The sequence below is a fragment of the Triturus cristatus genome, chromosome 7 (assembly GCF_964204655.1).
Source record: "Triturus cristatus chromosome 7, aTriCri1.1, whole genome shotgun sequence".
Taxonomy (NCBI): domain Eukaryota; kingdom Metazoa; phylum Chordata; class Amphibia; order Caudata; family Salamandridae; genus Triturus; species Triturus cristatus.
Genome location: NC_140590.1, coordinates 1,567,701,658 through 1,567,715,342, shown reverse-complemented (window position 1 = coordinate 1,567,715,342; position 13,685 = coordinate 1,567,701,658). Strand labels below are relative to the sequence as shown.

General features: G+C 44.3%; 1 protein-coding gene across 4 annotated transcripts in view; it reads left to right on the top strand.

Annotated features, from left to right (window-relative positions):
- SLC35H1 (solute carrier family 35 member H1) overlaps nucleotides 1-12,131 on the top strand; it is a 169,004-nt gene extending 156,873 nt beyond the window's left edge. For 2 of the 4 annotated variants that reach the window (XR_014966848.1, XR_014966849.1), the window contains 2 exons: nucleotides 8,313-10,850; nucleotides 11,792-12,131. Coding sequence is in view for 1 of the 4 variants with exons in the window: in XM_085619392.1 (XP_085475518.1) it covers nucleotides 8,313-8,593 (281 nt within the window). In the remaining 3 variants the exon portion in view is untranslated. Of the gene's footprint in view, nucleotides 1-8,312; nucleotides 10,947-11,740 lie in introns of those variants that run through there. The other 2 variants (XR_014966847.1, XM_085619392.1) reach the window with 2 other exon arrangements.
- Nucleotides 12,132-13,685: the final 1,554 nt, after the last annotated feature.

Below are 13,685 nucleotides of genomic sequence, written 5' to 3'. Positions count from 1 at the left end.
TCATGCTGATGAGGAAACTCTGTTGGGAAACGTGAATCCATCAAACTGTTGCATTTAGGCAACTTCCTCTCAAAATATGAGAGACCTGTATGTTTTTAACATGTGTTGCTGTAGAGACACATGCTCAGCATACTCCTGCCATCTACTGTTTGGCTCGGATGTTTGCATGTCGTTTTTCTTCAAAGAATTCTCTCGAATCACAAGATGTATGGTGACTCCTCCTTATGCGTACATTGTGCATGAGCACCACCTCCATTTCTGTCCACTGGGTTTGGATTTCAGAACCAGAGCTCCAGAATAGTTATCCTTTGACGTTTTTTATTTCGACAAAGATCAGAGCAGAAAAAAACATACTACCTCCATAACACAGAGGATCAACAGAATTTTCACAGCTGGGCCTTGAATCCTGGGGCCCCAAAGCCTCTACTCAACAATTTCTCATTCAAGAATGCACAGCTGGTGATAAAACAGACTGTTTCAGCACTTCTGCTGCAGTAATGCCAAACACTACTAGTCTGACCACCACCAGGTGTGGAATTGTCAGTCTTCTCAGCACAACACCACCAAGTGTGAGGCCTGCCTGGCGTTTAGGTCCAAAAAGACTCCCCGTCATTGAAGGGACCGGCGCTGGCACATTATAAGATGTAGAGACACTCGATGGAGGACCCCCTGGAAATCTCCAGGAAAGAAACCCCTGGCTATGAGGATGTCGATGCGACCAGGTCTTTGGACATTTCGTCTCTATAGGCTGTCTTCTACTCAGTTTGGATGAAGAGAAGGAACAATCCCACCTTGACTTCGAGGTAACACTACAGACTGTGAGCTTGGCAGACCCTCATACCAAACTCGCCAAAGTCCCTCCAGGCAAGGCAGAGCAGTTAGCCCCTCAAAGTCGGGTCAACCCTTTGGAACATTGCAGGGGTCCGACTTGTCCATGTCATGAGAAGCCCACAGAGTGGGCACTCCCCGCATCCACAGGGTCTCAACATTACGGACCAGCCGCAGAGGCTAACATTTCAGCCTCCTCCATGCTGAAGCCCTTACTGGCCTCAAACGCCAACAGGCCCCAAGATCCCACTGGTACTGAAAGCCGTCTCGGAGCCGACACTACCTTCTGCACCAAAACACTGGGAGCCAAGACTTACCTCGGCACCGAGATTGCTGACCTTGTAGGTGTCGCTTCTGAAGGCTAACCCTTCAATATCAAGGACCACCGGCTCCGAAGCCCCCACAATTCGGAGCATCCAATCCTCCATCAGCTTAAAGCAGAACTCAATGCCCAGTGCAAGAAACTATACATACATCCTCCGATGGGAAGAATTGCTACTGAGCCACCACCCAAGGTAGTTCTGACCCTACAAGAAGAAGCCGACCTTTGAACAGGCCTTGGCTTCATCACCAAAACTGACTCCCAACCATAGAAGAGACACAAATACAAGGCCACCAGCCCAATCTACTTTGCCCCTTCCACTCCACCCTGCCTCTTCTTCCTCCACCACCTCTCTTTGGACACACTAGCCGAGAAGCAAGGTGAGGGAAGGAGAACCCTGGGATGATTGTTCTGCAGACCCTCCTGGGTGCCATGACTCAGATCTTTATTCTTCCAAATCCCTGGAAGCAGATGCAGCAGTTACTTCAACCGCTGCTGCCTAAATACAGAGAAAGGGGAAAGGAAATTGGTCATTGAGGGCAAGACTATCTTTACCATGGCTGCATGTTGCGCCTTCGATGCAGGCGACACTGTAGCACGAGGAGTGATTACAAGGATCCTCATTCACTGCTGACAAGCATGGCTTTGTATTTCGGGGTATGAACCCGAGATGCAACAGCATCTACTTAATCTCCCCTTTGATGGAGAACATTTGTTTGGACCACCAGTTGACAAAATGTTACAGAAACTTAAAAAGGATACTGATGCGGCTAAAACCATGAGAACTTTATGTACCACTTGTCAAAATGGGGTTTTTCCCCAGACAATGTCATGCAGGTTCTAAGACCACTTCCCTGCATGCAAACTCTTGCCAAAGGCAACAGCAGCCCTATCAGCCCTGCTCCTCTAGAAGTTACACACCAGGGGGCATAGAGATGATCACAACACCCAAAGAAGGTTCCGGCAAAAAAGGCTCTAGTACTACAAAACATTGACTTCCTACAATTCCCACCCAACCACATAACATCTATTGAAAAATAATCAAAGATTTCCTGCCAAAATGGCAAGAGATCCCCTCCGACAAATGGTTTCAGGCCATAGTTCAATACTGTTATTGTCTGAAGTTTTACTCCCATCTCCCTCCCACCTCACACATCAAGGAAAGGGTGTTTACTCCATGTACTTTCTCAGCCCTAAAAAAAAGGGTCCCTCTGACCTATTCTGTCTCAACCAATGCATAGTGTTGGAAAACATCCACACGGTAACCCTTCAGGACGTCATACCTTTGCTACAGCAAGGGGACTTCATGGCAGCATTTGACCTGAAGTATACATATTTCAATATCCCAGCACACACAGGTCACCGACTTTACCTGTGCTTCGTTATAAGTGGTCAGCATTGCCAATTCAAGGTCTTGCCATTCAGCTTGACCACCGCTCGAAGTTTCTTTACCAAATGCTCAGTGGTGGTCACAGCACATTTAGGACAAGGGGACATTCACGTTTTCCCCTATCTAGACGATTGGCTGATCAAGAGCTCAAGGTCGTGACAATGCCTTGCCCATAGGCAAACCTTTTATATCTCTATTGCACACTTTGGATTCTCCATCAAAATCGCCAAGCCAAATCTCATCCCTCTGCGATTTACCCCTTTCTAGGGCCAACTCTCAATGCAGTGGCAGGCAAAGCCTGCCCCATCCAACAGAGCCATGGATTTCCAACAGCTTGTCCCACTTTTTCATCCAAATCGTAATTTATTAGTCAGAACAATTATGCAACTTATCTGCATGGTGGCTTTTTTTATCGCCATAGTGCCCCATGCCAGAGCACATGCATCCGTTTCAACAGTGCCTTGCAGCACAGTGGTCCTGTTGCAGGACCGGCCTTTGAAAGAAACTTTACTGTGGGTTACCTCCAGCATGGGAATCTTCCGGAACTACGCGACCAGAGCCATGAGTTCCGGAAGCCCGCAAGTGTAACCAGGCTTATCGAAAAACGCATTTGCCTTAATCACATATATGCGTGGTTAAGGCAAATGCGCTCTAGTGTTTGGAATGGGCGGGGATTTGAAAGAGGTGCGTCGGAACGGGAAGTTGACACAGACAGGCAAGTGGGGCTGGTGGTCGCTTTTGGGGGGAGGAGGGGCTTGGTGTAGCTTTTAAGAGCTGGGTTTTCAGGGGTTCATGGTAGTTTTCAGGGGTGCGGGGTTCGGGGTGGTTTTCATGGGTGGGGGGGTTCGTGGTAGTTTTCAGGGGGGGTCGGAATAGTTTTCAGGGGTGGGGGTTCAGGGTAGTTTTCAGGGCTGGGGGAGTCGGGGTAGATTTCAGGGTTATGGGGGTTTGGGGGTAGTTTTCAGGGTTATGGGGGGTTTGGGGGTAGTTTTCAGGGTTGAGGGGGGTTTGGGGTCGTTTTTAGGGACTAGGGGAGGGCAGGGTCGTTTTTAGGGCTCAGGGGGGAGGTCAGGGTAGTATTTAGGACTGGAGGCAGGGAAGTTTTTAGGGCTCGGGGTAGGAGGGGTTTGTTTTAAGGAGGGAGGGGGTAGTTTTTGGGCTCAGGGTGGGGCTCGGTGGTTGGAATAGAGGCATATTCGTGTTTAAGACTTGCGTTGTACAGACTGCGTGGAACCGGCATGCGTGGTAAACAAGCGTGGTTCCATCACACACACCTACAGCATGGATGAATCGCAAGCAGGATGTTCCCAATGCCTCAGCAGTACAAGCATGCAGGGTTACCACATCAACTATCTCGCGCTATGCTGCAAAATGGTATACGGGGAGTGCTGGTGGCGGAAGTGGACGACAGAGAGCAAGCAAAGTGGAGATCTTGGTACCAATGGGTGAAAGAGTGCAACAAGGAGCAGAGATGTGGGAGAAGCAACAGGGAAAGTACACGAGGGTGAGCACAACATGGAGGGTGGGTTAGAGAAGCACACCGGCGATAGACCACAACACTGAGTGCAGGGGGAGAGAAGAATATGAGGGAAACAGCTGGAAAATACATGCCCTCCCATAAAGTGCTTAACCTAAAAGAAAAAAAAGTAGTGCTTGGAAAGCAAGCAATAGAAGCGTTGAAGCCAGACAACTGGAAAAAAATGGAATAGAGGCTATGCTTCATGGGTGGGACAAACACAAGATTGACAAGGTGGGGCATGGGTAAGAAGCAGGTAAAAGAAAGTGACAGGAAAGCCAACCATTGGAAAGCAGAGGGTGGGCTCAAAGCTTCTTTATGTTCTTAGTAAGCCCACAATATGTTTAGCAACAGGTGCTGTATGCACTGCCTACTAGGCAAGACCTAAAAAGTTATTTCCAAAAATGTATCCATTTTCAAGAAGGTGCCCAAGGATTGGGTTCCATATTGACAAAATGGTGTGGAACTGAATGGGGGCAACCAGATGTCAATGGAATGGAGCTGGATGGACGGTCACCTTCACCACAGGCCTGCAGTGAACTCTAGTGATGGTCAGCTCTGGGGATTGAGCTCAAGACAAGGTCTCGGATTCCTCAGAGAGAGACCATTCGCCTTAGTCGCATGCTGGAAAACCATGGCTTTCACTGAGCCGACTCTTGGTTTTCGCCATTTCTTCTTGTCCTAATTGTGAGAGGGCTACCATCTATTCCTGCATTGCTACTGGGGTGATGATACTGCTTCCCCTCAGATCAAGTCCTTCAGGTGTTACACTAAGCTCGTTCGTTGCATACATGTCGGTCAAATGCAGTCGGTCTATGGTCTTCAGCTATGTTCACATTATCATTCTCCCCATGCCTTCCTTTAGTTGTACCTGGTCATCAGTCTAGTTCACCTGACTTTAGATGTTCCTCTTAATGGACTCTCTGATCACCACCAGTCTACCAGATTGTGACACCGCCTGCTTTGTGTTATTTGTCTCTAGGCAGCTCTCGCTTAACTTTATTTCCCTTTTGGAACAGTTCACTGATCGTGGTGAGCATTCACTGCCACTTTAGTTTGCCATGTGTCTTTGAATCCTTTTCTTTTCTGGCTCTTGTCTGTACATTGTTCACATGGGTGCACTGCTGCTCGCTGTCCTCTGGGGGGGGGTGGGGGCGTGTAACATTTTCCTCATTTTCCTCTGGGCACCATGCATCTGGAGTGTCATGCCCACTGCATTCTCCTATTGTCTTGTTGTTGCACTCCTCGAGCATTAAGCATCTAGTCTTGGGAGCAATTCTCACCCCAGCTTTACCCTAGTGACTCACTGAGGGTGGTGTCCACAACTTCCTTGTCATTTATTGTGGGCTTCTAAGGCCCCCAGATGAGACGCTATCTAGTGAATGCACACCACACTTTGCTGGCTGTCTATATCCAGACTGGAGACCACAAGCAATACCAGTCCCATGTATATATTAGGGGCAGGCTGAAAGATGCTTGCTACGTCACCCCACCAAAATCATCCCAACACTGGGTAACTCGCTACAGGTGGTGTGGCTCTTGCATTCTGTCAGGATTTTGAGTGCACGAATCAACTGTTTCACTCTCTTCTTTAGTATTTTCTCCCAAGAAAATAAAAATTCCATGCTGACAGGAAAATTTAATAAATGAAGAAATTTCCATGCCGTAAATGTATTCTAGGTATGGTTTCGAAAGCTGCTGACCATCTTTTGATGGTGTGCTGCAATTTGACGGCCTTTATGTATTGGAGAGAAAGGGGCCATAAACTGTTTATTTTTTATTTTTTTTAAATACCAGATTTTTTATTTAATTGTAAGAAAGCAATATTTGAAAAGTAACATTTTCATCTTTCACTCTGATAACCAGAGACCCCCATTTTAGAGATTACAATTGAAAGCTATTGCATTACATGTGTGTTTCAAAGCTGTACCGACCATCTTGTGTGTTGAAATAAAAATACCACTCCGATCAGGAAATGTCTCCAGCAAACATTAACAAGTACAGCCCACGTATTGGTTAACCTGGAGAGTGTCTCAGATGCTCCTTAGAGGCTACATCCATGAGTGATGGGAGCTCACTGATTTCTTAGCACCTGATGCTATGTATATCATGTATTGAGAATGAGAAGCAAGGAATCCTCGCTCACCCTCCCTTTTCAAGATACTAGATCACAAAAAGTCCAACGGATTGATGGCGGTACACACATCAACCAAGTTATCTGGTTAACCAGGTGCTTTCTGAATAAGCAAACCTCACACACTTTTCAGTTGCATAATTCCTTATATATGACCTTACCCTACCCTGATAAGATCAGGGCTGACTCTACCTGAACTTGAGTTAATTCTTTATAAGAAATTATTCCACATGCATTCCACAAAAAGTAATAGGCTAGATCTAAGTTAACGGAAAGACTGGAGTATAAAATGCTACTGTGGGATGACCCATTATGTGTTTAACAATGTCTCAAGCGAGTAGTGGAAGAAGGTTTGTATCACCGACCAAGCCCTTCATACAAAAAAAACAAATACCTAGAAACTAAACTATCTAGAGCAGGAAGAGGCCGGGCCCTGAGAAGCACCAACTCACTTCTCATACCTCCAGATCTGAAAAATCCAAGGGGCGCTCCTTCTCTGGAAACGCTACTATGATTTGGAACTCACTTCCTTAGGCTCTCTGCTGCAACCCCTCCTTTTCTTGCTTCAAATGGGACCTCAAATCTCTACAACATATCAACTACTTCAACACACTCACAAGCTTATCCATGTTTCCCAAACATCCAACCCCATCAACAGTGTCCTCGGATGTGGTCACTGGACTCATTCAGCGTTTAAACTCTTGCTAATGCCACTCAGTACCTTAATATTGTATTGTTCTAGACTTGTTTGACCCAATCAAATCCTCGCAACCGAACGTATTCACATAACCTGTGAAGTGCTCTAATACATTCTGGTCCAGCTAGCGCGATATAAAGCTTGAGAAAAAAAAAATGAAATACATTTAAAAAAAAGGATAATTCCAATGTTATCCTACAGCAGAGGTAGGCCTTGCAGTGGTGAAAAAACGAATGTAAGAGTTTACTACCAGGACATGTGAAACTTAAACGTATATTTCCTACCTTTTAAATACATTGCACCTTTTTCTCTGGGCTGTCCAGGGCCTACCCTAGGGGTGACTTGCGTATATTAAAAAAAACAGATTTGGGCTGGAAAAACGCGTATTTTTCCAGGTTGACATGTCATTTTAAAACTGCACAACTACAGGCTGCAATGGTAGGCCTGAGACATTTTTAAAGGACTCACTAGTCGCACATAATGTACGGGCCCTGAGCACAGGTAGTCAAACTTCACTAGGGACTTACAAGTAAATTAAATATGCCAGTTGGGTATAAGCCAATTCTAACATGTTTTATGGAGAGAGCACAAGGGCTTTATGCACTTTGCCACTGCTAACCAGTGCTTGAGTCCTAAGGCCAGCAACAACAAATTCAGCAAAAATTGAGGGGTGAAGGCAAAAAGTCTAGGGATGACCCTGAAGACAAAGGCCAAATATAACAGTGAGTGGTTATAAATAAACTTTTCCTTGGAAAAATTTTCCTACATCTCCTTTTACAATCACAACCAATTCTAAGTTTATATATCTGGGGAGAATTCCCTTGCTAGAGAAATATTTTAGAGGTAAGTAGCTATTCCTTCTGGTGGATGTAGCCCAGAGAATATATCAGTGGGCCAAGATTATGGAAGTAGCTGTCCATGTGCAGGACACAATGCAACCTGAACAGGTGCTCTCATGTTTTATTTGCTTTCCTTCAGTGTATGACAGGCTGACAATTAGATTTCCGTAAATAATGCTGTTTCACCCAACCAATGGGTTCTATGACTTCCACTTTTATTTTTCCTTCATGTTTGCCTCATACAGTATAAGCAAACCAGGAACTCTAAACTACACATAGGAAGCTTCTCATTCAATCCAAATGAATAATCGCATCAAATGTTGTTCATTGGTTGTTTTTGATCACGGTTACCACGCCTTTGTTTCCATGATTTGGTTTTCTCCACCTAATCACAGTTTTATTTTAAGATCTGAAAGCTATAACTTTTTTGTCTGCTCAAATGTAATAGAAAGTTGAATTTTCTGATACATGCTTTGAGATCTGTCCAGTTTCTATGTCCTTTCCCTCCCACAGCAAAATTTCGGCTACATGTCTGCCATCTTTTCTCTTGTTTTGTGACTCACCAGCTGTTTCTCTTTATCCAAAGGTGAGAAATTGCCCCTGACGTATAGAACTACCAACTCAGACTCTGGAATGGAGATGCTGCTACACCGTAGAGTGAACGATGAAACCGAATCCTCTGGAGAAGAACAGATGGAAGAGTCAAGCATAAAAGAGGCAGGGACTGGATTGAAGGAAATATCCAACAGAACAACCGCCTCTTCTGCAGGTCAACCCTCAGACAGACTGGAATCTGAGTTTAATACATGGACAAATGATAGCAAATGGGATTTCAGCAGTGAGGAGGACAATGACAGTCATAGATAGGTGCGAGTCTGTAAGGTGTTCTATTCTTCACTGGCATTTGTATCTGCTGTCACCATCTCACCCAGGTTCCGTACTGAGATGTGGCTGGCATGGAGCTTGTAAGGCATCAGATCGCGGACCATGTTGATTGTTGGCAAAGCCCTGCTTTATTGCATGACCCGTTTCTGACATTCCTTTAGCTTGTCAGTAATTGGTTCCGAACAGTATAAGTAGCTATAAATGTCTGTGCTGTGAGTCTCCTTCCATTGTAGATACATCCTTGCTAATAGTATGTCTAGTGTAAACTGTCTACGATGAAGCTACGGGAGAACATCAGGAGAACCTCTTGGTTACTACAGTTGAAAAGCTCTGTTATGAGAAGGTACTTTGTACAAAAAGAAGCAATAAGACACCAATGTTCTGTGTAATTGATGCATTGGATAGAATTATTTCAGGCTACTTTTGTAGGTCTTGCCCGGCCATATCGGTTTGGGGACATGCTAGCAACCTGAGTATTCTCTAGCCTTGTGACATGGCCCAAACGTAGAACGAATGATTACTTTTTGGAAAAGCGATCATAGACTTGGCATTCACAGGAAGCCTTAGACTCATGATTGAAGCAGGCAGAGCCCAACACAGAACAATGAAGGGGGAACCATTTGTTCACACTCAGCCAGGCTTTCTTGCACTGGAAGGCTGCCTTTTTCACCTTGGCAGCAATAACTTGATTACCCGCTGATTCCTTGCTCTTTACTTTTAGTGATAATCCACTGATGAAGAGAAAGCCAAAACGTGTTCATGAAACAACATGGGTACAGTAGTACAGACCTGTTAAAAAAAAAAAAAAGTTATTGTCATATTAGATGCATAAATGTTTACTAACACAGATAGTGATGCTCCTCATTTGTTATTGAGGTGTAAATGATGAACAAAACAAAAATTCACTTAATTTTATTTTATTTAAATGTGTGCCTCAAACAATACAGGTACTGGAGTACACCTGTCAGTACTGAAGAATAAATATAATTTTGGTATAGAAACCCTTTTCTTGTAAAAAATTGGTAAACCTATAAAAAATAATTTAAATTATTTCTAAATCAGAATTGCCTTGCGTGTATTCGTGTGCCACTAACAAAATTAGATATGAAGCTAAATAGACCATGGTAATCATTTCCTCTGAATTCTCCATTCTGCAGTAACCTGTTTTTTTGCAAAAACACTTGCCGTTTGGATTTGAGTTTCTACCGTCCCTGGCCAGCTTTCTCCCTTCCACATGCATTGGTGTTGCTTCTACAAGCCGGTCTGTAAGTTACGCAGAGATCTGGGAGCTAGATTGAGAGCTAAGCAATATTGTGGGAGTAAGCTCAAGAGCGACACAAACTGCGAGTATACATGATAAACTAAGATGCCAACCATATACGAGCGTAACAACTGTTGGAAATTGGAATCTATTACCTGAATCCTAGTTTAAATGAGACTCTATGCAAGGCTAAAGGGCCCTTTGAGCTAAATTACATTGATTGAGCAACTATCTATAATTATTATTAAATGGCTATTTGTTAAAGTATAAACATCTGCCCGAAAGATTGTTGCAATACTACAGAACACCAACGTTTACTTTGATGTCTACAGTATTGACTGCTAAGTGGGAAGGTGCCAAATATGAACAAATTTCATGTGTCAAGTGCCAGCTTTTCAGCTTTTTACAAACAATTTGAAAGACCCATTTTCAGCTATTTTTGTATGCTTTGCCTGGCCAAAGCAAAGTATGTTATAGCAAACTGATCATTCACTAGCCCCATGTGACATGGCCAAAATGTAGTAACATTCTGGAAAAGCAATCATAGACTTGACATTCACAGAAAGCCTAAGAACCTTGGTTAGGCCAGGCAGAGGTAAAAAAACTAAAGGAAAAAAAAACAGAAGTGAATGAGGAACCCTGTGTTCACACTCAGCCAGGCTTTCTTACACTGGAAGGCTGCCTTTTAAACGTTGGCTGCAATAACTTGATTACCTGCTGATTCCTTGGACTTTTAGTGATAATCCACTGACAAAGTGACGGCCAAAAAGTGTTCTGGAAACAACAGGTGTAAGGTAGTACAGACCTGTTTTTTTTTTTTTTTCATTAGACTCAATACCAAATGGGGGAGTAGAGAGGTACCTGGATAGAACCTACCTCCTGTATAGTTTTTAATAAACAATATGATTCTACCCGGTCTAGATACAACTATCTAGTGTTTTTATATTATTTTAAGTGATAATTGGTGAGGTGCGTTTAGTGATCCATGAAATGTCATGGGAAAGCACTGTGTTTTTAAAATACCCCTCACACACTGAGTCCCATAGTGTCATGCTTCATCATGGGGGTCTTCCCGTCCCTCTAGGGGGCGGGGCGTGCTACTACCTGCGAATACGGGGCAGCATTGATTGTTATGAAGGAATAGGCTATGTGTAGTGAGGATGTGTGAGTGATAGGGTTAAGTGAAAATTACAAAAAATAGTTACAAATTCCCTGGCTAGTAGAAAAAACCATTTTATTCACTTCTCTGGCTGGGAACATTAAAAAGGGCAATGTGTAGGAGGTGCAGGATCTTTCCTCGCTTCAGTATGTCGGCATTCTGAAGCGAGGAAAGATCCTGCAATATTGTTTAATCCAGGCTTCCTCCCCTCCAGTGCGTGCTCATGAAGCCTGAATATTACTCCTAAATAGTATACCAAATTGGTTATGAACCACAGGGGTCAATGCACCCTCATATAAATCTCTCTCCAGATCTACATACATTTTTAACGGTCTGGTTTTTTGGAATAATAGGCATACAAACAATTCAGAAAATCTTTATTGAGTGTAATAGAGATTATTCTTGGTCCTGATGAGTAAAGCAGTGGGGACTGCTTACGAAACATGTTGACCCAGTAGGGGGCTACACATTGTGATACACCTCCTACACATTCCCCCTTTTAATGCTCCCAGCCAGAGAAGTGAATAAAATGGTTTTTTCTACTAGCCAGGGAATTTGTAACTATTTTTTGTAATTTTCACTTAACCCTATCACTCACACTTCTTCACTACACATAGCCTATTCCTTCATAACAATCAGTGCTCCCCCGTATTCGCAGGTAGTAGCACGCCCCGCCCCGTAGAGGGACGGGAAGACCCCCATGATGAAGCATGACACTATGGGACTCATAGTGTGTGAGGGGTATTTTAAAAATACATAGTGCTTTCCCATGACATTTTGTTTTTCATTGTCATAATAGATGCATACATGGTTACCGACACACAGTGATGCTGCTCATTCGTTATTGAGGTGCAAACGATCCACTGATGAAGCAAAACTGATTCACTCAAATGATTTTTTTTAAATGTGCCTCAAACAATACGGGTAGTTGAGTACACCTGTCAATACTGAAGAATAAATATAATTTTGGCTTAGAAATCATTTGCTTGTGGCAAGAAATTGGTAGACTATAAAAAATATTTAAAATTACTGCTATGACATAATTGCCTTGTGATAATGGTGTGCATCTAACAATAAAATTAGATATGAAGCTACAGAGACCATGGTAGTCATTTTCTCTGAATTCTTCCTTCTGCAGTAATCCAATTTTTTGTTGTTTCAAAAATGCTTTCCGTTTGGATTTGAGTTTCTACCGTCCCTCACCAGCTTTCTCCCTTTCACACGCATTAGTGTTGCTTCTACAATCCAGTCTGTAAGATACACAAAGATCTGGGAGCTTGCTTGAGAGCGAAGGAAAATTGTGGGAGGAAGCTCAAGAGCGACACAAACTGCGGATACACATGATGAATTGAGATACCAACCATATATGAGCTTAACAACTGTTGGAAATTGGAATGTTCGAGGCATATGAGCTGCAGAATTCATACTACTGCATAGCTCGCCATCTGGTGTTGGGCTCGGATGCTTGCACCTTGTGGTTGTCTTTGAAGAAGTCTTTTGTAGTCACTAGATAGGCGACTCCTCCCTTGGGTGATAGTGCGCATGGGCATCGACTCCATCCTCAGATTGTTTTTTTTCCGCCATCGGGTTCGGATGTAACTTGCTGCACTCCGGGTCGACGTCGTTCGATTCCCCTTTGGCGCGCAAAAACTCAACCCGCTCGACCGTATTGTTTCGATCGTAAATCTCTCTCAACGCTTATCAAGTTTCGAAGACATTTTCGAGTCCAGTCGTTGACGTGGGGCGTTGGGCCGAACGGCGCCATCAACCAGCATATGGAAAGGACTCCATTAAAAAAATGCAAGTGTGAGGCTAAATTCCCACACACAGATCTCCACGAGGTCTGCAACCTTTGTCTCTCGCCAGAACACAAGTCGACACTGCCAGTCCTGGGACTCTTTCAGGTCCAAGAAGACTATAGGTGATCGCCGGGCTCGACGACACGAAATGTTCAGGTCAACCGTTCCAGCGCCTGAGAATATCTTCGAAGCAGGCTCCGATGATCCAGACACAGGAGACTAACAGCCCAACATCTCGAAAGCCGAAGAATCGGGATCAGAAGACCGGATGATTACTCCAGGTCAACGGAACGTGAGTACTGACGTCGACGCCCCTGCCCCGATAAAACAAAAGGCTCCAGTAACACCTTCACCTTCGGGTCTGGGTCGGCACCGAGACAAAACTTCAGAAGCCCCGCCTCTGGCCCCGGAAGCATCCAAAGTCTTCTGGCAGCTCTGGATCGAACCAGCCGCAACATGGTGCCGAAAAACCATTGTCGGCACCGAAGCATAAACCCAAGGTCCCGTCGGCACCAGAATCTTCGGCACCGAAACCCAAGGTAGTGAACTCTTCGGCACCGAAACAAACTCAATCGAAGCCTTTGGATCCGAAAAAACAAACTAAACCTTCGGGTCGAAAACTCCACCTAGGCAAAAGGAAACCAAAACACCTCCTAAAGCTAAAGAAGACTGGCTAAAACGCCACTCTGAGCCGAAGTCCTTGGCGCCGAAAAAAGACAATGGATCCAAAGAACTTTTCCAGCCAGATCCACCGGATCCTAGGCAAAGAACACTCCATATTGATCCCACTACTGGACAGGTCACCTCTAGACTACCTAAAAAGAGGAAATTGGACACCTGAGATACCCTCCAAGA